Here is a 27,976-nt window from a genome sequence, read left to right as displayed (position 1 = left end):
CCGATTTCAAAAAACAGTAAAACGATTCAAAAATACGTATCAAAAGCATCCAAATCATTCGAAAATACGTACCATAAGATCCTTTCTTTTACCGCTCCTCTCCCGATCCATGTTTTCGTTAATAAATTAATCCGGATTAGATTAAAGCGAGTTTAGATTGTTTGAGAGGATTTTTGAAAATTTTAAAATTTAATAAAAAAGTATTTTAATTTTTTTCCTAGAGCTAAGGATGGGAAATTGGGACTCAGTATAGTAATCCACGCCGTAAATCATGAGAGGAGACAAAAAAAAAAAAAAAAAAAAAAACGAAATGAAAGACTTGTGTGATTCAACAATGTTCAAAATTGACTAACCACCGCACCAAAAGCAAAAGACATGGAAGACTATTAAGATAGGAGATATTTTTATAACTATGATATGCATATCGATCCAATCTTAGTAAGACACTTGGCAGTTCTACAAATATTGTACTATTACTAATATTCAAAACAAATATTGTAACTTGAGTCATCAGACCAAAAAACAAAGGTACGAAATGAAAGACTTGTGTGCAAAGTTGACTAATCACCACCCAAAAAAAAAAAAAAAAATCCTAACTATGATTAGGGAAATATCACATCAAAAGAATACATACCATCAAGTAGAAGAAGCCATGGCCGCCAAGAAACTTTTTCTGCACTATTTAATTGTATTCCTTTATTTTCCATCAAGCAGTTCTCTTGATATCATTACCGCAAACCAAACCTTCAAAGAAGGGGAACTTCTGGTCTCCAAAAACAAGAAGTTTGCATTTGGATTTTTCACTCCTGGAACTTCAAGTTACAGATATCTTGGTATTTGGTTCCACAATATTTCACAACCATCTGTAGTTTGGGTAGCAAATAGGAACCATCCTATCAATGGCTCTTCCGGGTTTTTATCAGTTAATCGGTACGGGGATCTTGTACTGTACAATGATCTTAACCAGAAAATTCCACTCTGGTCAACAAATATTTCGGATGAAGTAACTGATAATTGTTCTGCTCAGCTGTTAGATTCTGGGAACTTGATTTTGGTTCGAGGCGGAAGTGGAAGAGTTCTATGGCAAAGCTTTGATTATCCCACAGATACTATGCTACCAGGAACGAAAATTGGGAGGAATAAGAAGACAGGGTTTGAGTGGAGCTTAACATCATGGAAATCAGCTGATGACCCGTGGATAGGAGAATTCTCTGTTAAGATGGACACGAGGAGTCCGATGCAACTCTATCTATACAAGGGATCGAAATATGTTTGGCGAGCACAAATATGGCCAATTAGGAAATTCTCCAATGTATTCAGCTTTAAAACTGTAATCAATCAAGAGGAGGCATACACAACCTACAGCATAACGGATGATTTGATTGTTGCAAGATCAATGGTGGATAACATAGGACTTTGCAAGTGGATAAGGTGGAGTGAGAATGATAAACAATGGAAGGAGTTTTGGTCAGTACCGAAAAATCCATGTGATCTGTATGCACATTGTGGTACCAATGGTAAGTGCAGCCCCAGCAATTCTGATGCATTTGAGTGTTCTTGTTTACCTGGTTATGAACCCAGATCCCCAAGGAACTGGTATCTGAGAGATGCGTCCGGAGGATGTGTCAGGAAGCGAGAGGAATCTTCGTCGCTCTGCAGAATTGGAGAAGGGTTTTTGAAAGTGGAAAACACCATCCTTCCAGACACTTCATCGTCAGTAGCTTGGCTGCAGATGAACATGAGCCATCTGGAGTGCGAACGGGAATGCTTGAGGAATTGTTCCTGCACTGCATATGCAAGTGTATATAATGATCAATCAGGGAATGGATGTTTGACATGGTATGGAGTATTAATGGACACAACAGATCAAGTTCAAGATGGAATTGATCTTTATGTTCGTGTTGATGCAATTGAATTAGGTATTGAATTTCTGCAGAAGTAATAGAAACAATGTGTGAAAGGAAAATAACCACTTTCTCTTCCTCTGTCTTTTGTTGACTAACATTTTTTTTCTTCTTTTTTCTCTGATGCAGCTGAAAATACCATCGAATCAAATGCATTTCTCGGAAAGGATATGGAGATTCTAATACTTTCTATCATTTCAGCATGGCTTGCACTTATCTTACTTGCCTGTTTATGGACTAGGAGGAACAAGAGAGGTATAGAAAAAACTTTGCCCATGGCACTGTGCCTTTATTCAAATAATTTATTCAATGATGTCGTGGATAATAGGCTTAAGGAACTAGTTGCTTCTTAACCTATCCAAAATGTTGGGTTTTATTAATAGGTTAGGGGCCAAATGTGATCAAATAATAGATTATGGGCCAAATGTAAAAAATTTAGATAGCTCGGGGGGACAAATAGTGCCGGTAACATTTGCTTCCTGACTTAGCCAAAATGCTTGTTTTTGCCTCCCTGACCTATCCAAAGTTCTTGTTTTTGCCATTGGCCTATTATTTGGTAACATTTGCCTTCTGACTTATCAAAATTGGTGGAATCTCAACCACCTACTGGTTGAGATTTCACCAATTTTGGTAGGTCAGTGGCCAAATGGTACCAAATAATAGGTCAAGAAGGAAAAATCAATATTTTGGATAGCTCATGGGGCAAACAATGCTTCACTTCTAATTAATAATAAAAGTTATTCTTACACCTTACATATCAGCTCAAGATTTTGGATCAAATGATTCCTATATGGTATCAGAGTCTTGTATTCAATGTCGGGTCGCTCTTTGCTTCGCCATCTAGACCGTTTTGGGCATATTGCACATTGCTTAATTAGGGAGCTATATGTGTAGCAATTCTCCTCCTTTGAGATACCTTTTGGGATGAGTAGCACTTAATTACATGGTATCGGAGCCTCCTAATCCAATTTCGGGGCACTCATTGTTAGGCCACCCGTAGATGTTCAATCCTGCAAACTTCAAGTTTCAAGCTCAATAAAAGCTATACTTCAACCTTACATATAGCGTAAATGACTATTTGAATGGCATATTTTACGCACAATAACACCAAAAGAGTAGGAAGATTAATCAACTTTCTAAAAAAAATTTCAGGAACAGTAAGAAGGGACAAACCAGGCAAAAGACTATTTGATCCTGCATCAGGTTCAATCTACTACAAAAATACTTTGGTTGCAAGTGAGCTCAGGCAGAGCAGTCATCCCCAAGACATATTGTTTCTTGATCTCGGCACTATTCATGCAGCCACTAATAACTTTTCTGAAACTAATATACTTGGCCAGGGTGGTTTTGGCATAGTATACAAGGTTGTTTCTCTATACAATATCTGTCATTACAAGATTCAGGAACAGCATGACCAAACTAGTTTTGTATTCCCAAAAATGATTTCAGGGTCAGCTAGCTGACGGACAAGAAGTTGCTGTAAAAAGATTATCCAAGAATTCAGGACAGGGGATAGAAGAATTCAAAAATGAGGTTTTGCTTATTGCAAAGCTTCAGCACAGGAATCTTGTGAAACTTCTAGGGTGCTGTGTCGAAAGAGGCGAACAATTGTTAATTTATGAATATTTGCCAAACAAGTCATTGGATTCCTTTCTTTTTGGTAAGCAACTAAGCATTCTCATGCACAATGGCGGAGCCAGCAAGTCAAGCTTAGGGGTGCATACGGGCTGGACTAAAAAAAATTGTCCTACCCCTGCTGGGGTGCAATGCACCCCAGTAGATGAAGTTGGAGGGCGGCTGCAAGGCAGAACCACCCCTCCCGGCAGCAGCTGTGCAACAGCACCCCATGCCCGCCTCTGCTCATATTGATGCCAAATTGCAAAAGTGTATCAAAAGAGTTATGAAGGGGGTGCACATACAAAATTACTATACTTATCCTAATCTAAGAAATAAAAATCTAAATTTTGTTGTAGATCAAACAAGAAGATCATTCGTGGACTGGCGGAAACGCTTTGATATTATAACCGGAATTGCTCGTGGTATTTTATATCTTCACCAGGACTCAAGGTTGACAATCATTCATAGGGATCTAAAATGCAGTAATATTTTGCTAGATGCAAATATGAATCCAAAAATTTCAGATTTTGGAATGGCAAGAATATTCAAGGTTGATCAAATTCAAGAGAAGACAAACACAGTGGTCGGTACATAGTAAGTATTCGATGATGATATATATCATAGTGCATATTTCATGAAACTTGAGGACATTAATTTATTTTCAATATTGTCTTCAACAGTGGCTACATGTCCCCAGAGTACGCAATATTTGGAAAATTTTCTGTAAAATCAGATGTTTTCAGTTTTGGTGTCGTACTGTTGGAGATTGTGAGTGCCAAGAAGAACAATAGCTTTCAAGAAGAGGATCCTTCCTTAACCTTGATCGGATGTGTAAGTGATGGGAACTCTTCCTTTGTGTCAAACAACCATTTAACACAAAAGCTTAAGCTGATAGGTAAAGCTTACACATTCACGCACGCAAATACCCTTTGGCTTGAAAAGTGTACAATACAAATTCATCGTATCATGTGTTGAAATTCCATTGACAAATAGAGTTGTCAAGAGGCTCTAATATCATGTTAAGAGACCATTGACCTAAAATCTTAAGCCTTTAGGTTAAAAAGGTTCTTGACATGGTACCAGAGCCTTGTGCGTGAGGAGGGTGTGTTAAATATTTCACATTACTTAATTAGGGAGCTATATAACTCCTTGTATATGTGAGACAATCCTCTATATGCTAATTCTATGATGTATGCAGGTGTGGAAATTATGGAGACAAGACAAAGTAATGGATATAGTTGATGTTTCAATGGAAGGGTCATATGATGCTCATGAAGTTTTTAGATGCATTCAAATAGGGCTCTTATGTGTTCAAGAGAATGCAATGGACAGACCGACAATGTCAGAAGTTCTGCTGATGTTGACTAGCGAGACGGCTATTCCTCCTCCGAACGAACCTGCTTTCATTTATAGAATATGTTCCAGCAATAACTCAAAGGAAATAGGGAAGAAAGAATCAAGTTCTATAAATGATGTAACAATCACTAACTTTTTAGCTCGCTAAAGATACTAATTGCATGTAAAAATTATTTGACTCAAATAACTGAAAATCATCCCTCTATTGAAATCATGAAGCAGATGGTCTTGGTGAAAAAATGAAGGAATTTAAGTAAATGATAATAATCAAACCAGACTATCTTAAAAACTCCAGTTTTGGTCTCAAAAAGAAAGAAAAAGAAAAATATCATTAGTTGCTTCTTGCAATTCAAGAGAGAAAGATTAAAATTCCATACACTAACATTTTACATTTTGATTCCTATTTGTTATACCCAAATTGATATATATATATAGAGTAAAAGATTTAAATGTTAAATATTAATTTAGTATATGAAATTGTTTTAAAGGAAATTATAAATCACCAACAAATTAAAGGGAAGATTAAAATGAAATTGAGGAATACAAGGGTTAAATTTGGATTTTTACACATTTACATATGTGTAAAGGGATGAGTGCAGGTAACTACTTTCCTTCTTCCTCGTTTTTCCAGCACTAATGTTATTTGGACATTCGACGTTGGCGTCTCATCGTTCTCCCTCGTTTGGCCACCGTTTTTCACATTCTTTATACCAAATCGAAGCTCTTGAACCCATCTACAAGCACATGTAAGTTTTAGAGTGTGATTTTAAGTTTTTATTAAGTTTTTGGAGAGAGAAAATTTGTCATTTGGGCTGTCCCTTTCGTTTCTCTATCTTTCGCTCACTTTTTCGCTAATCTAACACTGAAAATGGACTCAGGAGGCCGGAAAACCCTTGGGTAGGTTAATAATCGAAGCATGCAAGGGTTTTCCACCAGTGTACGGAGTCTCGCCAGAAAATCGTTAATCATCTCAAATCATGGAGTTTTCCGATCTAAATTAAGCGACTGACGGTGTTTCTAGACTATTGAAATTGTAAGGAGCAAGGTGTTATAATTGTTGTTTCCATACAAATTACAATCAATTTCAGATTTTCCGATGGAAGGATTCCGGTGACCGACGTAATTTTATGACAGGTAACAAAAATAGAAGTATGCAGAAATTTCTCCAACTAAATTTTATAGTATTATAAACATTATTTGGAGAAATTTTCATTCTAGAACTTTGACCAAATTCTTTACGGTTTAATCTTAATAAAAATTAAAGAAGTAAGATAGTAGAGTAAAAATTGATAGAATTATGCTAAGTGGGTTAACCTTTTTATTTTTAGAGGTTCGGTATTAAAATTTCAGAATATATAAAGTTAGAAATTTTGGTCAAGGAGAAATAAGAATGAGCTTAATTAATTAATTGAACTCTTAGGATTAAGGTATTTATTTTGATCTCGATATAAGTTCGAATATAAATAACACTTATATATTTTCACATATAATTATTGGAGATGAGTAAATTTGGATGAAAGAAATTAAATTACTGATATGTAATTGATTAAGGATTGTTGCCGAGTCGAGTTATTAAATTGCAGTTTGTGAAGTCCCAACTCGGACTGTTGATTTTATTTAATATAAAAGCGTATTTTCATGCAGGGTTGACCCTAGTTACTACTAGGGGGTGTTCATTTTAGAGAGGAGACTCTGCCAAATTCGCGGTATAAAATTCTATAAAACGCGATTAATTTAATTTTAATATTTTCCTAAGCATATAAAAATTCTAAATATAATATTTTCTATTTTAGATACTCACCCGATAGAAGGAGCAACACCTAGGAACTAGGACTGTCAGCTAGAAATGACCTGTGAGTTAATTATATGATATGCATTTTTTATTTAGCATTTGCATTCATACTAAAATATTTCATGAGATTTCAAGTAAAGTATTATTTTCACTTATAAAAGTGTCTTATTATTTATAATAATTTATATGTAATTGTTCGTGGCTAAATACGTGTTATGGACATGCTTCCACCTTGTGCCCATGGGTACTATCGGGTTATTGGATATTGATGATACTAATATTGTGAATGTTATGATATATGGATAGGCTCGGTTGAGATATTCTCGGGCTATATGATATGTGAGTTTTGGATTTAAGTGAGGCTGAGAACGGAATCGGTTTTGTTATTCTCGGTCCTCCGGCTACTGGGCGTGTGGTCGGTTGAGTTATTCTCGGTCCCCCAGTTATTGGATATAAGTGAAATGGTGATTATTTGTGGATTATTAGACTGCGTATTGAGGTTTAGGATCCAACACGTATTAAACCACCTATCTATTTATTTATAAGACAATTTTGTGAAAAGCATATTGTGTGACTACTTATATTATATATATACAATTATTATTATTGTGTGTTGATCAATGTTAAACTACTCATGCATTGCATATAATTAATTCACTATGGGAGGTTTGACTCCTTTAATTTTTCAGGTGACTAGAAGTCTGTTGCAGCTTAATATCTTTCTTCGGGCAGCACATCTATCTTATTATGTATGACTATTTAAGAATTATATTAAAATTTACATTCTACACCGCCGCAGTACCAGTTTAAGGATTATATTATGTGTTTCTTAAAGAATTTAATATTAAATTATGTTAAAGACTATGGTAACATATTTTGATCTCAGCACTATTGTTGCAACCACTAATAATTTTTCTCCAACTAACAAACTTGGCGAGGGTGGTTTTGGCATAGTATACATGGTAGTTTCTCTATAAAATATTTATTGGATTGCTTAACTTGGCTTGCATAATTTCTGTCTTTGCAAGAATCAGCAACAGCATAATCCAACTAGTTCTTTATTGGTTTGAGAAATTTACTCTTACAGCAATAATTTCAGGGTTAGCTATTTGACGGTCAAGAAGTTGATATGAAACGATTATCCTGGAATTCAGATCAAGGAATAGAAGAATTTAAAAATGAGATTATGCTTATCTGCAAGGCTTCAGCACAAGAATCTTGTGAAACTTATCGGATGCTGCATCGACGGAGGAGAACAAATGTTAATTTATGAATATTTGCCAAACAAAGCCTTGGATTCCATTCTCTTTGGTAAGTACTTTCATCCATTTACTCTCAGAATTCTTGCTGTCTAACGGCAAACTGGTCAAGAAGGGTTTTAAAATGCAGGATTCAAGGTTGACAATCATTCATAGGGATTTAAAATGCAGCAACGTTTTGCTAGATGCAAATCTGAAACCAAAAATTTCAGATTTTGGTAAGGCTAGAATATTCAGGGTTGATCCAATTCTAGAGAAGACAAACAGAGTGGTCGGAACATAGTAAGTATGGAATGATATAATGGTTGGTTATAGTGGATATCTGAAGAAATTGGAATATATTTTAACTTTCATTTTCAATCCTTAACTTCAACAGTGGCTATTTTTTTTTAGTTTTGGGGTCATACTGTTGGAAATTGTGAGTTCCAAGAAGAACAATGGCTTTCAACCATAGGATCCTTACTTAACGTTGATAGGATATGTAAGTGATGCTTAACGTTGATAGGATATGTAAGTGATGGAAACTCTTTGTTTGGATAGATGGCCTGTCAATAACTCATAATATCCATGTGCTAATTATATGAAGCATACAGGTCTGGGAATTATGGAGACAGTACAGAGTATTGGAGATAGTTGATTCATCAATGCAAGGATCATGTCATTCCCATGAAGTCTTGAGATGCATACAGATTGGGCTCTTATGTGTTCAAGAAAATGCTATGGACAGACCAACTATCTCTGAAGTTGTTATGATGTGGAGCAGCGAGACAACTGTTCCTTCTCCAAAAAAAAAAAAACCTGCTTTCAAAGTTTCAACTATGGAAGATATGGCAGCAACACTAACACAGTAGAAGTAGGGATGGGAGGGGCCAAGTCTACAAATGAGGTTATAGTCACTATGGTTTTACCTCGCTAAAGAGCTTTTAAGCTGCTGTATTATAAGAATCCATTAAGCTGCATCGTGAGAATGAAATATACACTAAACATTTCCTTGCATTTTTATTGACGATTACAGGCCATAGCATTAAACATTTCAGCATGAAAATTAATACTTACCCGAGAATGGATATCACAGTGGGGAAATCTGTTGGCTGCCCCGTGTGGTCCTCTCCGTGCACCTGCAATTGCATTCTCTCAGCTGGTTTTAAATACAAACAGAGAATGGGCATAAAAATTAAAAATGGAAGCTGCCAAACTGAGAAACTTGGTCTTGGCAATCGAGGGGCTTGCTGGCACAAGCTTATGGATTTTATTCTTTCATATCTAAATCCCAGCAGTTAAAACAATATTGCTATCACCTTATATGGATAATCGAAGAGAACAGAACAGTAATGCACAATAAAGCATGTGATTTAAAGCATATATCCTCTATAAGCTATCTTTGTCAATTTTCGTTTTAGTCATGTAACAGAATTCATGGTTATTGCATCCAGATTCTCCTTTATTGCTATCCTTCTATAAACATACACAAAATCCTAAATATTTCAATGCATAGTTCAAATATTTCAATAAAGAATGGCTCGCATACAAAAGAAAATCTTCAAACAAAAAAGCTATAATTCAATTAATCTCTTTGATCTTCTGAAAAGTAAACGCATCAATGTGATTTAATTATACCCTGCACTCAAAGCTTCGAATAATAAGAATCTCTAATTCTATTACTAAGACAAATGAAAACTGACCTTGTCAACTCGATTTAGGATTTTCATAAAACCTCCAATCAAGTCATTGATTTTATCCTTGTTCTTTCCTATGTGGTACTGAGAAGATAGTGAAACCATGGATGAATTTGAGTTGGCATTACAGTTTACTTCTGTCTTCTTCAGTCCGATTCGAGTCTCTTAGCTGGCTTTCAAAAGTAAATCGCAATCTCGCCATAAGGAAAATGTATGGAATTTCCGGTCGACTGTGGACCGCTGGTGACTGATAGATACAGTGGTGGCGAGCACGCTGACCAGCGATCCTCTAGTGGCGTTTTTGCAAATGTTAACGAGTGGGGGTCGCAACAGGTACAGTAACAGCGCAAATCTCAAATTATCGTGACGGGTATATTTTACCGTATCTATCTCATTATCGTAACGGGTATATTTTACCCATTCTATTTAATTCATAGATATCCGCAGATATTATTACAAATTTAATAAAGTATAAATTTAATAAAACAAAAAATATGTAATATTTATATTACTTAATAATTGAAAATAAAAAGTGGAGTTCAAATCTTATATTACATATTGGTATTCTCATACCCGTCCCATTATCCTAACGGGTAATAGTTTTGATTTCATACTCTTTTTACAGGTTACAAGTAGTCTCATCAAAATCGGATAGTACCAAATACTCATGGATACACTATCTATTATCATCCCCAAGTGGAATAACAAGAACATCTCTAATAAAATGCTTTGTAAAATTGGTTGGTGACATCATAATTGTTCTGTCAATTTTAAAAGAGTTTCAAAAGGTGCATCTTTCACAATATTTATAATTAAAATAAATTATATAAAAAGTAATGATTTAGGTGGCAATTATGTCAACTTTTAAAGTTACTTGTTATTAGAGCATTTTTTAATAAAAATTGTTAACATCGATGTTGATGATTAAATTAATAAAATATTATATTTTAATATGATGTGTTAAGTTTTGATACTCTTTAAAGCAATTTTTATTAAAGAGGCTCTAATTTATAGCTTTTTTTAAAAAAAAAATCAGAGATATTAGGAGAAAAAAGAGAAATTACTATATAGTCCTTAAACTTTTTATTTTCTATTACATATATTTAATTTAAAAAATGTATTTGAAAAAAGAATATTCACATAAGTTGATTCTTTTAATTTTGAACCCTCCAAACAAATTATAATTACACATCTAAGTCATAATAATTCGAAGATGATGCATTTAAAGGGGTGCATTACGAATCTCGAACCGAGTAATTAAAAAATTTATAAAAACAAAAATTCATAATAATTACATGAGGATACATGGGCCAAGATCTTGGGCCCCTCCGGCCGCCGGAACCACCATGGCCAGGGGTGGTTCCGGCCTCTGTTTTAAACTTTGATTATGTATTTGATAAATTAAGGATTTGACTTAGAACTTTAATTGAGTATTTGATAAATTGGTGATTTGATTTAGAATTTTAATTTTTTTTAATGAAACTAGGGAGGCGAATCAGAGCCGTAAATCCCAACTAGGTTGGCACCTACCGCAAACTAAATCGCCCGAGCCTGCTTTATTAAAAGAATGAAAAAATCAAAGTGCATACAAAATAACAAAAAACCAAATTTGATTGGGTATTTGATAAATTAGAGATATAACTTAAGGATTGTTATATGATTACTATAAAATTAACTCATTGAGGTTGTATTTAATTAAGCATTGAGTTTGTATTTAATTACAATAATCAACTAGATTAATATATGATAGACGATAAATTTCTCAAAGTCTGTTAAAAATAACTCGATCTTACTTTTGTAGCCCAAATCTAATTTAATTTTGAGAATTTTTATATTTATACATAAAAATAGGTTCTGGACCACTCAAATGATAACATGTATATATTCAGAAAAAATTTGAGTAAGTTCGATTTAACAATTTTTTTTTACACGCACAAGTGTAAAATCGCCCCCTCCCCTCTCACTACAAGAAAAAGAAGTTTTAATGACTAAAATTTAATGAGTGTTAAAAAACCGCTCATTAAAAGTATATAGTGAATACATTTAATGAGTGTTCATTATGCAATTCTATTATTACTTACTAAAATAAATTTTTTTCTTAAATTTTGTTAAAATTCCACTCATTAATTCTAACGCCCTAAAAAATTCGGTCATTAGTTATTTCGCTTTTGCTCATATACGTTCCCCCTCAAGGGGAATATTTCACTCATTAAAAACCTTTAATTAGTGGAATTAAAATTTTGGTGATAGTATTTCCTATCATTAAAACCTCTTTTTCTTGTAGTGTCTCTCAATGGACCTATCATATATTCGCCAGTGCATGAAACGCATAATTAGCAAAAGTTGTAATCATCAAATTTAGTTAAAAATATATAATCTTGCATAATTAGTAAAAGTTGTAATCATCAAATTTAGTTAAAAATATATAATCTATTTCTTTTGCATTGGCAACCACCGAGTGAAAACCACAAAAGTTATCCTTTCCTCATGCATTCGAATACTTTTTTATAAAAATTGAAAATAATATTAAGTTAAATATCATACAATATAAAAATATTAAATAATGTAACTGTTTTATAAATATTGAAAATAAATACTCAATTTCATTAAAAAAAAAATAAGAAGTACTCAATGGATTTGTAGTGGCATATCAATTAGTTTAGGAAAAATCATGTTTTTTCGTAAAATATATTTGTAGATAGAATATTTTAAGCTCAGTAACATATTTGGATTTAAACAAAAACGGTAACACGTACATAACATTGAAATTTTTTTCACATGATATAAACGTGTCTTTAATCTGTTACTAACAAGTGATAATATGATACATATATACAATAATGATAAATATTTGTGTTGAGAAGAGAATTTCGTTGATGATATCTCAAATTAGTCCAATATACTAACTTTAGATGTTAATGGTAAAATAGGAATATTAACCTTATCTTTATATTCTATTTGTTTTTTATAATAGGAATAAGGTACCAAAATAGGCCTATGGTTTTTGGGAAAATATCAACTTAGGATTTACATAAAAAAAAATAGCACCAATATAGGCTAAACATTTAAAAAATGATCAATACACATATTTGTCATTGTATTATCACGAAAAAACAGATATGCCCTTATATCAAATAAACTCACAAAACTATCAATGAATTTTCCATAAACCTACAATTATAACCTAATCTAACAGACCTATGATGTGGCATAAACGACGTGCATCTTTGATGGCGTTAACGGCTAGGTAGAGCTTTTCTACGACGAAATGTATATTATGATAAGTGCGTTACGACTAAGGATGTGATCTTTCTAAATGCTCTATCTCTACTAGACGCCACTACTTAGAGGCAAGTGTACCCCGTCGTATCAAGTATAATCCGGTTAAGACCGGGTATCGAATCCACGGGATTTATAACTACAAGTATTAGACGACTCGGTTTTATATGTTATCTAAGCGGTGAATACTTTGAGTTGATTCAGGGAACAACTACAAACTACTCCTAACTACGGGTGAGACAAGTTTATATAGCAAAACTCTACGGAATGATATGGATGGCGATAAGTTATAAATATGACAAATAATGGCTCTCAATATATAAACGGTTAATGTTTTACTCTTACAATGACGACTACATGTAGTGTGACCGATCCGTGAAGTACTTAGACTACGTGGTTCCTAGTCAAGGCGTGTCTAATGCTTGGGACCAGAAATTAGGGCCCGTAAATCCCTACGGTTTCTGGAGTGTCACTTCCGGTAAGGCAACACCTATGTGAATCCCTAAAGATAGCCCGAATGGCGTCGAAAATCGCGTTCTCCTACACAATAGTCAATTACAAGTATCAAAACAAGTAGCAAACATCAACACAAATATAGAGAAAGAGATTATGAATCATAAATTATAAATATGATAAGAATGTAAATGTGAAATACAACCAAGCCTAGTACATAGGAAGAGTACAAGCTAATTAGCAAGTGAAAAGGGAAGAATCCACCCTCGGAACTAGCTAACCGGACTCAAGGCCGTCTCTTAGGACTTGGAGGTGGAGCTTTCGAGCTTGGTGGACGGAGATGGAACGGAACTTTGATGGAATGCCGGGATCAACGAACAAGCTCTCAAGGTGGAAGAGAATTGCTTATATAAACTACAATCTCACACTATCTAACAAGAACTATACTAAGAATCAAAAAGTCTAAGATGTAAGATGTAAGGTTCAAGATTACAAGATTAAGGGATGTCTAAATGAGTGCTAGTCACTCTTATTTATACACATCAAGCTAGGGTAGAGTTGTAATTTCATAAGATACAAGCATGGAGGAACATGATTTTATGCAGATTTCCCATGACACGCCTCGCGTATGGTGGAGTACGCCCCGCGTAATTGCCCATTCCGTCAGAAATCTCCTGCATGTGGACCAAATCCAGATCTTGTTGTCTCAATCACGCCACGCGTAGACTGGGGTGCACCTCGCGTGTTTGAGTTTTTGAGATTTTATTGCTTGAATTGGGCCTTTTACGCACCGCATAGCTGAAGCACGCCTCGCGTAAATAAGTTTCTGAGCTTTTTGGATTGAAGAACTTCCTTACATGCCCCGCGTGTAAGGTGGTACGTCCCGCGTAGGGTAGTTGACTCAGGGAGACCATGCAGTCTGACTTTCAGGATTAGGCTTATCATTTCTGACACATGTTCCACGCCCCGCGTGGTGGTTGATACGCTCCGCGTATTAGTGACTAGATTCCACGTGGTGCCTGTGGATTGCACAATTATTTCTGACCAAATGTTCCACGCCCCGCGTATGTCGGTGGAATTTCACTCCTTGCTCGTACCTGAAATACAATTCTCGAGAGCCGAGTTAGCTTGACGTTTTTATTTTCTAAATTAATCAAAAATAAGAAAAATTAACCGAAAGTACGAAATTTATTTTTATTTCGTTATTTTATTAAAACACTCTATTTTTGCAATTAAACTTATTTATTTCATCTAAAACTAAACCGTAAATCACGCTAAAAGATAGGGACGAAACGCCCCTATCAAACCTCCTCGGACTTTAAAGTTTTACTTGTCCTCAAGTAAAAGAAATCGAAAGACAAAGGATTGAGATTATTAAGAAACAAACCGTCGGTTGGTTTTACCAAGTGCGTGATTCCGAAGCTAAAATTTTATACAAAGTTTTCGCTAAGTACCTACGCAAACAAATGAGTGACCAAAACTTGTTTGAAACCTCCATGGTCAAATTTAATAGGCAATATTAACGGGGGTTGAACATCTTTTGAGAACCCGATAGTACCTCACCAAGGGATTTCACTCTTACGCTCAAATTTTGGTGGGTCGGTGTTTTTGCACTCTTCTTTGCACTTACTCGAAGTCACTTTGAGTTTGCATTTTTATCCGGGTTTTTCCTCCTATGTTATGGTCTAGGTAATATTAAAAATGAACTCGGAGGGGGGTTGTAATGTGGGTGGCTTTTTAGTAGTTAATTCTTTGGAAACTCGAGTTCAAATACCATTTTGATGATCGCACCGCGTTTTTATTTTGGCCTTAGTAAGTTTGTAAAATATAACTCGAAATTGCTCGGGTGGAGCTTGAGAATGCCTTTTTGCTCTTTATTGTGTTTTTCTTTTTCTTTTTGTTTTGAGAGCGGCACAAAAACGATCTCGAGAACTTATGGTGCTCACTTATCAAGGCCTTGGCTTATTTCGGGTGCGAATTGATTTTGTTGGTATTTAAACAAGAGGAAAAAGGGTTAATTGTTAAAAGGGTATTAATCAAGAAAAGTCGGTTAATAGGCTTGAGGGGGTTTCCTAGAGGTTGATGAAAACGAGAAAAATAATTTAGAAAAAGAATTAGACTAAGTGGGTTCGTTTTATCATCTATTGCCATTTTAACCAAAATAAGTGTACTTAACCCGGTATTAGGTGCAAACTCTATGAGTCGAGTGAAGTCAAAGCTCTCAAAAAATTATGAAAGAAATAGAGTTCTCGTACGAACTCTTTTAGGCTCAAAAATATCTCACAAAATTTTGGGTTAAATTGTGTACGTTCAAGTTCTCGTCAAATTTTCAACTATCCCGCTTTTATTGCCTTTTTAAATTTCATTATAGAGATAACCTTTGGGTTAGGACTCGATGCTTTTGTTTAGTACAAACCTAGGCTTTGCATAAATTCTAGAGTTTCAGAATTAAGACTAAAATTTCTTACTAAAACTGATCCTTTGTATTAATGTCTTTACATCTAAGGACAAATAACGGAACTTTTAATTGATTTCCGAGGGGGTAGTGTGTCGGAAAAATTAAAGACTCACTAAATTAGTTTAATTATTTTGTTGTTTATTTAATTTTTGTTTATTTGTGTTTTTGTTAGTGCAAAACAAACGGTACGTGCAGGGTTGCACGACCCTCCGCGTTATTAAAATGACGCATATTCCAAGGGCGTCGCAAAAGAAAAGAAAAACAAAAACAAAAATAAAGAGGGAATTAAAATGGACCCTTGAAGGTTAGGTCCTACGCGAGGCGTGCCCAGGGGGGCGCCCCACGTAGGAGGTGCATTTTTAGCCAATTTTGGCCAGAGACTCAAATACGCGGGACGTACTACGAGGGGCACCCTGCGTGTTTGAGTTTTTGGGCGAATTATACAAGAAAAATGGCGATCACGCGGTGCGTAAAAGGGAGTACGCCCGGCGTGAAGGTTATTAATGGTGCAGAAATTGAGAAAAATAAACACGATAAAAACGAAACGTAAACGGAAATCATAAATATATTAAAATAGAAAAGAAAGTACAATAAAAACATAAAAAGATAGCAAAAATAACAAAGGACACACCTAAAACGAAACGAATTAAATTAAACACGAAAAAAGAAAATACAAAACAAAGGAAAACATAAAAAAAATGGAAACTATGGTTGAGGCGGAGGAGGATTTCCGTGGATGTTGAAGTAGGAGGCGAAGGAGTTGGTGAGGGTATCAAAGCGAGCATCGAGATGGGCCCGATCCTCACGCCTTTGAACCTCGGAGGCATCGAGGCGAGCATCGATGGCATCGAAGTGGGAGTCGAAGTGGGCCCGATCTCGACGTTGGTTATCCTCCAAAATATCCAACCGGGCATAAAGGGAGTTGAAGTCGTGGATGAGTGGTGGACTAAAATTGAGGCCCATGTCTGAGTCCGAGCCTTCCTCCTCGTTTGAGTGCGCCGCCCCCGAAGTTTCACCCGGGCCGGAGGTTGAACGCTTGAGTGATTTAAAGGCATTCTTATCCAAGGGCTGAGGCTCAAGACTCGGAAGGCGATCAAGGGCAGCCTCACCGAGAGCGGTGGTGGCAACGATGGTGATGATGTTGGGGTTTAGTGTCCTATAGACAATTGTTCTAGGATACAAACTTAATATAAATGAATTGTTCTTTATAGCATTTGTTTTAATGAGATATATGTTTTATAACTATATAAAGGCAACCCCTTTTAAGCACTAAATAAAGTCTAATAAAAGGAAATCCGTAAGTTTATTTAAAGTGATTATAAAGTGTTCATACAAGCATGAAGTGAGACAAAACTTTATAATAAACTGATAAACTTAAAACCACCCCAAGTCAAGTGATATGTTTAGGATTGATATATCACTGTTGAGACTTGCATGTAACAATGTCTTCTGTCCGACAGAAAGCTGATCTCACAAGCTTCATATATACAGATATCTGGACAGTTACATGGATCCGATGAAAAGTAGTTCATTAGGATTAGGGATCCGATTTGAGATAACATGATGGGTAGATTCATCCTTGTCACCTGTTCATCTCATTGGTATTAATAGGTATAACTAATCCTCAGACTCAAAGGAATATTAATTGGTATTCTGGATTACGGAATGTGATGCTTTGACTCTGGTGTAACATGATCCTTAACAGAGATGACTCTAGGGTATGAACAGTAGACGTTGGGTATCACAGGAAGTGATTGTGGGATCGTTATATATTGGATTGAGCATTTATCACTCCCGATAAATGGGAGATACATCCAAGGATCGCTTGTGGAAGACTCGACTCTAAATCCTTGCAAGGTGATAGCTTAAGACTTGAAATACAGATTTCACTTAACCTATCTATTTGAGTTGACTCGGCCTGTACAAGTAAAACGAACGTCTCGCTATATGTGACTTGACATCATCCATAGTCATAAGATTCAGTTCAAGGATGTAGTTGATAAAGGATCGAATTATACTGTAACTAATACGGAAAGGTTAACGACAGAATCAACCTGTCTTCTTATGGCTCTGGGGGAATGATTACGGACTTGCTAATCACATACTCTGTACATCATTCCGTTATGCAAAGATTAAATATAATTCTTTGAAAATTATTTAATAACATTGCATACGGCTAGAAGCAATAAGAACCTAATGGGTCACACATAAGACTTGGAACCTAAAAGAGAGATAGATGTTAATTAATTGATGGAAGCCCAATTGAGCCCAATAAGGCCCGTGGACCAAGGGGGGGTCGAAATTCATGTAGTAAAATACATGAATAATTAATTTGATTTTATTAATTCTAATTGGATTAGGATTATGAATTAAATTAATTAAGAGATAAATAAGTTAGGAGTTTTAATTAGATTATAATACTCCTATTATTATCCAATAAGGTTATTATTATTATCCTTAATATATTAGATATATAATGAGATAATAATTAGGAATTCTATTCCGAATTGAATTCCTATCCAGTAACCTAATTCTATCTAACTAGGGATTAGATACAAGAGATTATAAATACCCCCTCCCTTAGGATTTTCGAAATCCAAGAGTGCAAACCCTAGAGAGATTTTCGAAATCCCCTATGGTGCAAGAGAGAGAAAATTTCGACACCCCCAGTTCGAGGACGAGATTTTCTACGGTTTCCTTCCGATCAATTGATTTCATCTATTTCTTTTATCATTGATCTTGTGTTGATTAATTAGAGGCAATCTACTTTGGTTGCTATTCAACGGTTGATTCTAAATTAATCTTCCCGTGTTTTATTTCATGTTTGGGAACTCGGAGAAGAGTTGTGGGCACTTCATTAACAACGGTAGATTGATCATCAAAAGGTAATTCTTCTTATCCCTCTTTATATGAAATAACGATTAACAGATCCTAGGGTTAATGGAAATAGGTTAAAAATTTTATATTTCCGCTGCTATACCTTAGCCTAATTTCCAACAGTGGTATCAGAGACATCGTTAAATCCGTTATTTCATATATGAAAATTTAGAAGTTTTTCAATATGATTGAATAAATATTTATAGTTAGGATTAATTAACAAATTGTCTTGATTAATTAATTCTAAAGATAAATAAGTTTTAATTAATTGTTAATTAAAATAGATTATGCGTATGTTCCTAATTATTTTGGTTGATAATCATCATAACAAAATCTATTAGTTTTATAGTTAGATTGATAAAATCAGTTTTGTTAATTCTAAAGATAAAACGGAAATCTATAGTAGTTTTTCCTATTTTCTGAAAATCGTTTTAAAACCGTTTTAGAACTGATATATATATATATATATATATATATATATATATATATATATATATATATATATATATATATTTAAAATTTTTATAAAAAAAATACGACAGCAGCCCGAGTCGCGCCTCGCGGCGCGACTGGCCGCGTGCGGCGCCTTACGGCAGCGGCGGTTCAGCCGCCCTAGGGCTGCTGCCAATCGGCAGCAGCCCACTCTCGGGCCCGGCCCGAGACCCACTTGAATTTTAAATTGTTTAAAATCGGTTTTTATATATATTTAAATATATATGTTTCAGAAATTGATAGTTTTCTATTTTGATTATCGAATGAAAATTTGTTTAAAAGTTTGTTTTACCAATTTGTAAATCAAAATGTTAAATGAATTGAAATCAAAATAATTGGGACGTGCATAATTGACATTTTGTATAGTTATATTAATCTAAGGATTAATATAAAGATACGAAACTATTAGAAGTAAAATTGGATGAAAGTTAATTTGATAAGTTAATGTGATTAACATAAATATTACATAAAATAGTTATGTAATCAACCAATTAAATTTATTTAATTGAGTCTATGCATGTTTGGAGTTATGGACATATTTGGACCCTCTTTTAGTCTTTTGGTATTTTTGAAATAGGGCCTGCGAGTCCTGCCTTTCTACTATCTATTGTAATTTCTCCTCTCATCTAATTTCCTTCAATTCAATTGAAGTTTTCTTTAGTAGTATAGAAATTAATATGTAATTTCAAGGCGCCATGGAGAAGACGGGGGACCTAAAGAGAAATATGTAATAGTTAGTATTTCCTTAGGTTTGCCCTTTTATTCCGTCTCTGGCTCGACGGAATAATTTAGATGATATGTCCATAACGCCAATGTATGTGAATGTATGTGTCTGATGTATGCTAAAGCAAATCAAGACTAAGTTAGATTATGAGACCTAAAATAAAATCCCTCATTAAAAAGTTAAGTAAATAAACAAGTTATTAAAATCGGTTGCCCCTCCCTAATATTATAATTCAGCCGGCAGTACTAGGGGCTTTTGGGTTGTTGAGCAAACTCAAGCTCGGGGTCTTACGGTAACACCTGAATTATCAAAAATTACTTTTCATGAATATGGGGTAATACTTAAATTAGATTATGATAATTGGATGAGCAAACTCATGTTGTCATAAACTAATGGGCAATATGGTTGGGATTAATGTGAATAACATATTAGTTACTAATGTGGTTAGTAACCCAATAACCTAGGAATCACATTAAAGATGTGATTGATTACATGAATCTACTTAACGAATGAGACTAGCTTGTTGAGCAAACTCAAGGCGAAATCTCAGGAGTTAGGATCCTAGCTCACTAAAGGATTTGTGAAATTCTTCGAATTAATATGGAGGGCTATTAATTTGGCAAAATAATAGGAGCAATCTAAAATAAACTAAAAGGCCTTTAATTTTAGATTGATATACTTTAAGCAAATGAATGACATACGTTTACTCTTTCTCACTCTCAGGTTTAATTAAACGCACTCTTAAAATCATGACTAACACCAATCTGCAAAACATTCTTACCGATAACAAATTGAATGGTTCAAACTTCACCGACTGGTATCGCAACCTCAAAATTGTTTTGAAGTTCGAGAGGAAAGGGTATGTACTTGATACACCGATACCCCCTTACCCAACGGATGATGCTCCCTACCAAGAATTTTATGCTTACTTAAAGCATAAATCTGATGACGATCAAACGGGAGACATCATACTTGCATCCTTGACACCGGAAGTAAAAAGGCAACTACATTCAGATATGGATGCCTATTCCATGGTCAAGCACCTAAAAGAGTTATTTGTGAATGAAACTCGGTGCGAGCGCTTCGAAATAACAAAGGAGTTATATAAAAGCAAGATGCAGGTGGGCACATCTGTAATGGCACATTGTGCCAAGATGATCAGCCTTATCACCAAGTTTTCTAGTATTGGATATGCGATGGACCATGAACTAAGTGAAAACTTACTTCTTCAGTCCCTCCCCGAGAGTTACTCACAGTTCATCATGAACTACCAAATGAGTGGCTTGCAAACCTCTCTTATAGAGCTTGCACATATGCTCGAGTCAGTCGAGCCCATTATAAAAGAAAATGAGGAGATACTGGCCTTTGCTATTGAAGGATCAAGGAAAAGGAAAGGGATCTCTCCCAATCCAAACCATCTTGATAAAGGCAAGGAGGCTGTGCTCACCAAAACGAAGGGAAAGGAATTAAAGAAGCCCAAAGGAAAGTGCTACTATTGTGGTGACTTGGGGCATTGGAAGAGAAACTGCATGGAGTACCTAACCTTCCTCAATGAGGAAAATGATGGTGCTTCAGCATCTGGTATGTTTTATATTGAAATAAATACAGTTTCACAGTCTGAATCTTGGGTACTTGATACCGGATGTGGATCTCATATTTGTACAAATATGCAGGAGCTAAAACAGACTAAGGAATTAAAGAAAGAAAGCATAAACTTGCGAGTAGGAAATGGAGCAAGAGTTGCCGCCCTCGCAATTGGAGATTATGTTTTAGATTTGCCCTCTGGGCTTGTAATAGAATTAAGGAACTGTTTGTACGTTCCGCAAATGTCTCGTAACATTATTTCTATTAGCCGTCTTGTTGACGACGGTTTTCATATTTCAATAAAAGACAAGAGTTGCAATTTTTTATAAAGATTCGATCTTTTATTTTTCAGGAATATCACAAAATGGGATTTATGTGTTAGATGACAAAATTCCTGTTTTTGCAATTGATACCAAAAGACATAAGCTATATAATTCAACTTACTTGTGGCATTGTCGTTTAGGCCATATAAACAAGAGACGCATGCTAAAGCTACATTCAGATGGGCTTATAGATCCAATCGATCCTGAATCATTGGAAACATGTGAATCATATTTAAAAGGTAAAATGACAAAGACACCCTTTAGCAATAAAGGTGAGCGTGTATCGGACACTCTAGGACTCATTCATTCAGATGTATGCGGTCCTATGTCAGTCCAAGCAAGAGGAGGATTCGGATTCTTCATAAGCTTCATAGATGACCATACTCGATATGGTTACATCTACTTGATGAAGCACAAATCAGAAGCTTTTGAGAAATTCAAATGCTTCAAGAATGAAGTAGAAAATCAAATAGGAAAGAAAATAAAGACGCTTCGATCTGATCGAGGTGGCGAATATCTTTCAGATGATTTTCTGAATTATCTAACTGAATGTGGGATATGCTCACAATGGACACCTCCCTATACACCACAACACAATGGTGTATCCGAGAGGAGAAACCGTACCCTACTAGATATGGTACGATCCATGATGAGCATGGCCTTACTTCCAAAGACGTTCTAGGGCTATGCCTTAGAAACTTCCCTCTTCACCCTAAACCGAGTACCAACTAAATCCGCTAGTTCCACGCCATATGAATTGTTCGTTGGTAGGAAACCCGTGTTTTCATTTATGAGAGTATGGGGTTGTTCAGCATTTGTCAAACGCATTGCGTCCGACAAACTAGATTCTAAATCTGATAAATGTTTCATCATTGGATACCCTAAGGAAACTGTGGGATATTACTTCTATCATCCAGATGATCAGAAAGTGATAGTATCCAAACATGCAACCTTCTTAGAGAAAGAGTTTCTCGAAGAAACACAAAAGGGAAGCATGATTGAACTTGACGAAGTTCAAGAAGAAGAAACACCGACTGAAACAACAGAGGCGATTGATGTACCCGGAGGAGTCCCATTAGATGAGACTCCAGTGCCACCTATTCGTAGATCACAAAGAGTTCGTGAACTCCCAGTTAGATATGATTTTCTAGTGGGAGATGATAATGAGGTTCTCGTGTTAGATGACGAACCCGAAAACTACGAAGAGGCTCTTACTAGTCCAGATTCTAAAGCATGGCTTGAGGCCATGGATTCTGAAATGGATTCCATGTATACTAACCAAGTGTGGACTTTGGTTGATCCACCCGAAGGGATAAAACCCATTGGGTGCAGATGGATCTTCAAAAAGAAGACATACATGGATGGAAATGTTAGCACCTACAAAGCTAGGTTAGTAGCGAAAGGATATCATCAGAAGCAAGGAATTGATTATGACGAAACTTTCTCTCCTGTGGCTATGTCCAAATCAATCAGAATCATGCTTGCAATTGCCGCTCACTACGATTATGAGATTTGGCAAATGGATGTGAAAACAGCTTTCCTAAACGGAAACCTGCTTGAGGATGTATATATGATGCAGCCTGAAGGTTTCATATCGAAGGATGCAAATAAAGTTTGCAAACTTCAGAGATCCATTTATGGACTCAAGCAAGCATCAAGAAGCTGGAATAAGCGTTTTGACGAAACCATAAAACAATTTGGTTTCGAACAAAATTGCGAAGAAGCTTGCATTTACAAGAAAGCAAGTGGGAGCTCTATAGCATTTCTCATACTATATGTGGACGATATATTATTAATGGAAAATGACATTGCTCTACTACAGTCAGTAAAAGTATGGTTATCTGGTAACTTCTCAATGAAAGACCTTGGTGAAGCAACTTATATACTTGGTATAAAGATCTACAGAGATAGATCGAGAAGACTGCTTGGTTTTTCACAGGCTACATACATTGAAAAGGTGCTAAATCGGTTTAGCATGCTTGAATCGAAATGAGGTAACTTACCCATGCTACATGGAGTAAAGTTAAACAATCATCAATGTCCTAAAACCGATGATGACAAAAGACGCATGGTTGTAGTCCCGTACGCCAGCGCAATCGGTTTGATTATGTATGCTATGCTATGCACTAGACCTGGCGTAGCATTCGCGTTATCTGTAACGAGTCATTACCAAGGAAATCCGGGAGACGAGCATTGGATTGCCGTCAAGAACATTCTTAAGTACTTGAGAAGAACTAAAGATATGTTCCTAGTGTACGGAGAAGGTGATCTGAAAATAGAAGGATTTTCAAACGCAAGTCATCTCACAGATGAGAATGATTTTAAATCCCAATCAGGATACCTGTTTATCTTGAATGGGGGCGTGGTCAGTTGGAAGAGTTCCAAGCAGGGAAGCGTAGCTTTCTCTACGACTGAGTCAGAGTATATCGCAGCTGCGGAAGCAGCAAAGGAAGCGGTTTGGATTAGAAAGTTCATTACAGAACTTGGTGTGGTGCCTGACATTGTAAATCCCATTACACTGTATTGTGATAACAATGGAGCCATTGCGCAAGAAAAGGAACCACGGTCTCATAATGCATCCAAGCATTACCTTAAGCGATACTACATCATAAGAGAGATTGTGGCTAGAGGAGATGTGAGAATAGAAAGAGTACCTACAGAGGACAACGTTGCAGATCCGTTGACAAAGCCCTTAACCCAGAAAGTATATGATCGTCATTTAACGTCTACTGGGATAAGTTTTAGAAACAATTGGCTTTAGTCCAAGTGGGAGTATGTTGGGGTTTAGTGTCCTATAGACAATTGTTCTAGGATACAAACTTAATATAAATGAATTGTTCTTTATATCATTTGTTTTAATGAGATATATGTTTTATAACTATATAAAGGCAACCCCTTTTAAGCACTAAATAAAGTCTAATAAAAGGAAATCCGTAAGTTTATTTAAAGTGATTATAAAGTGTTCATACAAGCATGAAGTGAGACAAAACTTTATAATAAACTGATAAACTTAAAACCACCCCAAGTCAAGTGATATGTTTAGGATTGATATATCACTGTTGAGACTTACATGTAACAATGTCTTCTGTCCGACAGAAAGCTGATCTCACAAGCTTCATATATACAGATATCTGGACAGTTACATGGATCCGATGAAAAGTAGTTCATTAGGATTGGGGATCCGATTTGAGATAACAGGATGGGTAGATTCATCCTTGTCACCTATTCATCTCATTGGTATTAATAGGTATAACTAATCCTCAAACTCAAAGGAATATTAATTGGTATTCTGGATTACGGAATGTGATGCTTTGACTCTGGTGTAACACGATCCTTAACAGAGATGACTCTGGGGTGTGAACATTAGACGTTGGGTATCACAGGAAGTGATTGCGGGATCGTTATATATTGGATTGAGCATTTATCACTCCCGATAAATGGGAGATACATCCAAGGATCGCTTGTGGAAGACTCGACTCTAAATCCTTGCAAGGTGATAGCTTAAGACTTGAAATACAGATTTCATTTAACCTATCTATTTGAGTTGACTCGGCCTGTACAAGTAAAACGAACGTCTCGCTATATGTGACTTGACATCATCCATAGTCATAAGATTCAGTTCAAGGATGTAGTTGATAAAGGATCGAATTATACTATAACTAATACGGAAAGGTTAACGACAGAATCAACCTGTCTTCTTATGGCTCTGGGGGAATGATTACGGACTTGCTAATCACATACTCTGTACATCATTCCGTTATGCAAAGATTAAATATAATTCTTTGAAAATTATTTAATAACGTTGCATACGGCTAGAAGCAATAAGAACCTAATGGGTCACACATAAGACTTGGAACCTAAAAGAGAGATAGATGTTAATTAATTGATGGAAGCCCAATTGAGCCCAATAAGGCCCATGGACCAAGGGGGGGTCGAAATTCATGTAGTAAAATACATGAATAATTAATTTGATTTTATTAATTCTAATTGGATTAGGATTATGAATTAAATTAATTCCAATGAGGGTTGGTCCGAGTGGTAAGGCGTTGAACCTCTGCTTGAAAGGTTTGAAGTTCGATTCCCCACTCCGTCAAAATTTAGCCCTCATTGGTAGGTGATCTGTAAATTCCACTGTAAAGCCTCATCGAGGTCTGTGGTTTGCCCTGACCTTGGAAGTGGGTAGACCAACCCTTACCTAAACTTTTTTCTACCAAAAAAAAATGAATTAAATTAATTAAGAGATAAATAAGTTAGGAGTTTTAATTAGATTATAATACTCCTATTATTATCCAATAAGGTTATTATTATTATCCTTAATATATTAGATATATAATGAGATAATAATTAGGAATTCTATTCTGAATTGAATTCCTATTCAGTAACCTAATTCTATCTAACTATGGATTAGATACAAGAGATTATAAATACCCCCTCCCTTAGGATTTCGAAATCCAAGAGTGCAAACCCTAGAGAGATTTTCGAAATCCCCTATAGTGCAAGAGAGAGAAAATTTCGACACCCCCAGTTCGAGGACGAGATTTTCTACGGCTTCCTTCCGATCAATTGATTTCATCTATTTCTTTTATCCTTGATCTTGTGTTGATTAATTAGAGGCAATCTACTTTGGTTGCTATCAACGGTTGATTCTAAATTAATCTTCCCGTGTTTTATTTCGTGTTTGGGAACTCGGAGAAGAGTTGTGGGCACTTCATTAACAACGGTAGATTGATCATCAAAAGGTAATTCTTCTTATCCCTCTTTATATGAAATAACGATTAACAGATCCTAGGGTTAATGGAAATAGGTTAAAATTTTTATATTTCCGCTGCTATACCTTAGCCTAATTTCCAACAGATGAGGTGCCCAAACCCGAGTTTGGCACGTTTGCGGATGGGCATGGAGTGGAGATGGACGGCCACAAGGTAGGAGAGGTTGTAAGAGAGACCGTTAGCACATCAATAGAGGGCCAAAAGCTCATGCTTGTTAACGTTGGTGGACTCGGACTTCCCCAAAATGTAGAAGGAGATGAAGCGGTGGAGAAGTTGGAGGATTGGATCGCGGATGCAAGTCGGACGGAGGTTGGAGATGTCGTAATCCTCGGACCCGGTGATGGTGGTCCAAAAATCACGAGGGGAGACGCCCTTGGGCCAATGTGCAGTGCCCTCTTCCGCTTGATGTGTGAAACGGTTGCAGAGCCATTGGGTGTCAATGGAGAAAGGTTGGTTATGAAGGCGGAAGTTGAAGAGGGCGGCTCCGGGAACCCCGTTAGACTCGAGGGTGGTATAGAACTCCACGACCAAAGAGGGGTAGATGTGTGGACGTGCCCGATAGTGATCGAGCCAATTTAGAGCGTGGAGGAGGTCCTCGAAAGCAACTCCAAAGCCGAAGTGATCTAGGGTGCTTCGGTTGATGTATGGAAGTTCTTTGATAGTGGCGGCACAAAGGGTTCGGTAGTTTTGGGCTTCCTCTTCGGTGAGAATATGGAAGGGAGCCCGGTATTGGTGGGTGAGTGGTGGTGTTTCTTCCATTTCGGGTGGTGGTGGTTGTTGATTTTGGGTGCGGGAGGTACGGGCCCGAGTGGACCGTGGGGGCGCATGTCGGCAGTTTGTTTTCGCCTTACCATAGTGTGAGTGGAGAATAGAGAGAAAGTAGAAGAAGAGTAGGGGATGTTTGAGTGAGTTGTGAGGAAGAAGAAGGAGAGAAGGGAGGGGTATATATAGGGGAAGAATGGGGAATCCAAGTAAAACTCGGATTCCCAGAGGGGTACGCGAGGCGTGAAGGGGCCACGCCACGCATATCCCACCTCCTGAGCTTATTTTACGCGAGAAAGGAGCTCATACGCGGGGCATGCCTAGTAGTACGCCTCGCGTATATCGTCTCCTGGCCAAATTTGGTGGGAGAAAAGTGAGGACGCGGGGCGTACATAGGGGTACGCCCTGCGTAGAAGATAGAAGTTGAAACAATTGTTTTCGGTTTTAGGTTTTTCTGATTTTTAATTTGGTGGTTTATGGTTTTATTAATGAGTATTTAATGATTTAATGATTTTTAAGTTTAATTAATAAGGTGGTTTAAATAGAATTAATGTGGAGGGAAGGTGAAAGGATTTGAATTTGAAAGGAGGTGATGTGATTGGAGGTGAGAGGAGGTGGAGTGTGGAAGTGGGAAAGATATATGGGGAAGAG

General features: G+C 36.2%; 1 protein-coding gene and 1 long non-coding RNA gene across 5 annotated transcripts; one reads left to right on the top strand and one right to left on the bottom strand.

Moving 5' to 3' along the window:
- The first annotated feature begins 626 nt into the window (after positions 1-626).
- On the top strand, positions 627-8,775 carry LOC136232133 (G-type lectin S-receptor-like serine/threonine-protein kinase RKS1). 4 transcript variants are annotated; one of them, XM_066021167.1, is made up of 14 exons: positions 629-1,919; positions 2,034-2,159; positions 3,057-3,268; positions 3,354-3,564; positions 3,878-4,115; positions 4,202-4,352; positions 4,720-4,995; positions 5,509-5,623; positions 5,756-6,011; positions 6,522-6,583; positions 6,671-6,730; positions 7,769-8,210; positions 8,322-8,438; positions 8,522-8,775. In XM_066021167.1, exons 1-8 carry the CDS (start codon positions 653-655, stop codon positions 5,512-5,514), a joined length of 2,487 nt encoding a protein of 828 aa, XP_065877239.1. In that variant the 5' UTR covers positions 629-652; the 3' UTR covers positions 5,515-5,623; positions 5,756-6,011; positions 6,522-6,583; positions 6,671-6,730; positions 7,769-8,210; positions 8,322-8,438; positions 8,522-8,775. The 4 variants fall into 4 exon arrangements, with proteins under 4 accessions (XP_065877240.1, XP_065877241.1, XP_065877239.1 ...); XM_066021168.1 differs by lacking the exons at positions 5,509-5,623; positions 5,756-6,011; positions 6,522-6,583; ... (2 more) ...; positions 8,322-8,438; positions 8,522-8,775 and having other exon boundaries at positions 627-1,919; positions 4,202-4,416; positions 4,720-4,907; XM_066021166.1 differs by lacking the exons at positions 5,509-5,623; positions 5,756-6,011; positions 6,522-6,583; ... (2 more) ...; positions 8,322-8,438; positions 8,522-8,775 and having other exon boundaries at positions 4,720-5,095.
- LOC136232156 (uncharacterized) lies at positions 2,328-9,873 on the bottom strand. The gene is made up of 3 exons (XR_010690343.1): positions 9,611-9,873; positions 8,985-9,046; positions 2,328-2,921 (listed from the first exon to the last, which is right to left on the bottom strand). It is a non-coding gene; the product is annotated as an uncharacterized lncRNA (long non-coding RNA).
- Between the last annotated feature and the right edge of the window lie 18,103 nt (positions 9,874-27,976).

The sequence above is a fragment of the Euphorbia lathyris genome, chromosome 6 (genome assembly GCF_963576675.1).
Source record: "Euphorbia lathyris chromosome 6, ddEupLath1.1, whole genome shotgun sequence".
NCBI classification, from domain to species: Eukaryota; Viridiplantae; Streptophyta; class Magnoliopsida; order Malpighiales; family Euphorbiaceae; genus Euphorbia; species Euphorbia lathyris.
This window is presented reverse-complemented; position numbering and strand designations above follow the sequence as displayed.

What these genes read in the sequence shown, in the direction of transcription:
- LOC136232133 (XM_066021166.1), top strand. Translation starts at nt 653, where the DNA reads ATGGCCGCCAAGAAACTTTTTCTGCACTATTTAATTGTATTCCTTTAT. An exon ending in GTTTTGGCATAGTATACAAG is followed by an intron (nt 3,269 to 3,353) that starts GTTGTTTCTCTA and finishes AAATGATTTCAG; the next exon opens with GGTCAGCTAGCTGACGGACA. An exon ending in AACACAGTGGTCGGTACATA is followed by an intron (nt 4,116 to 4,201) that starts GTAAGTATTCGA and finishes TGTCTTCAACAG; the next exon opens with TGGCTACATGTCCCCAGAGT.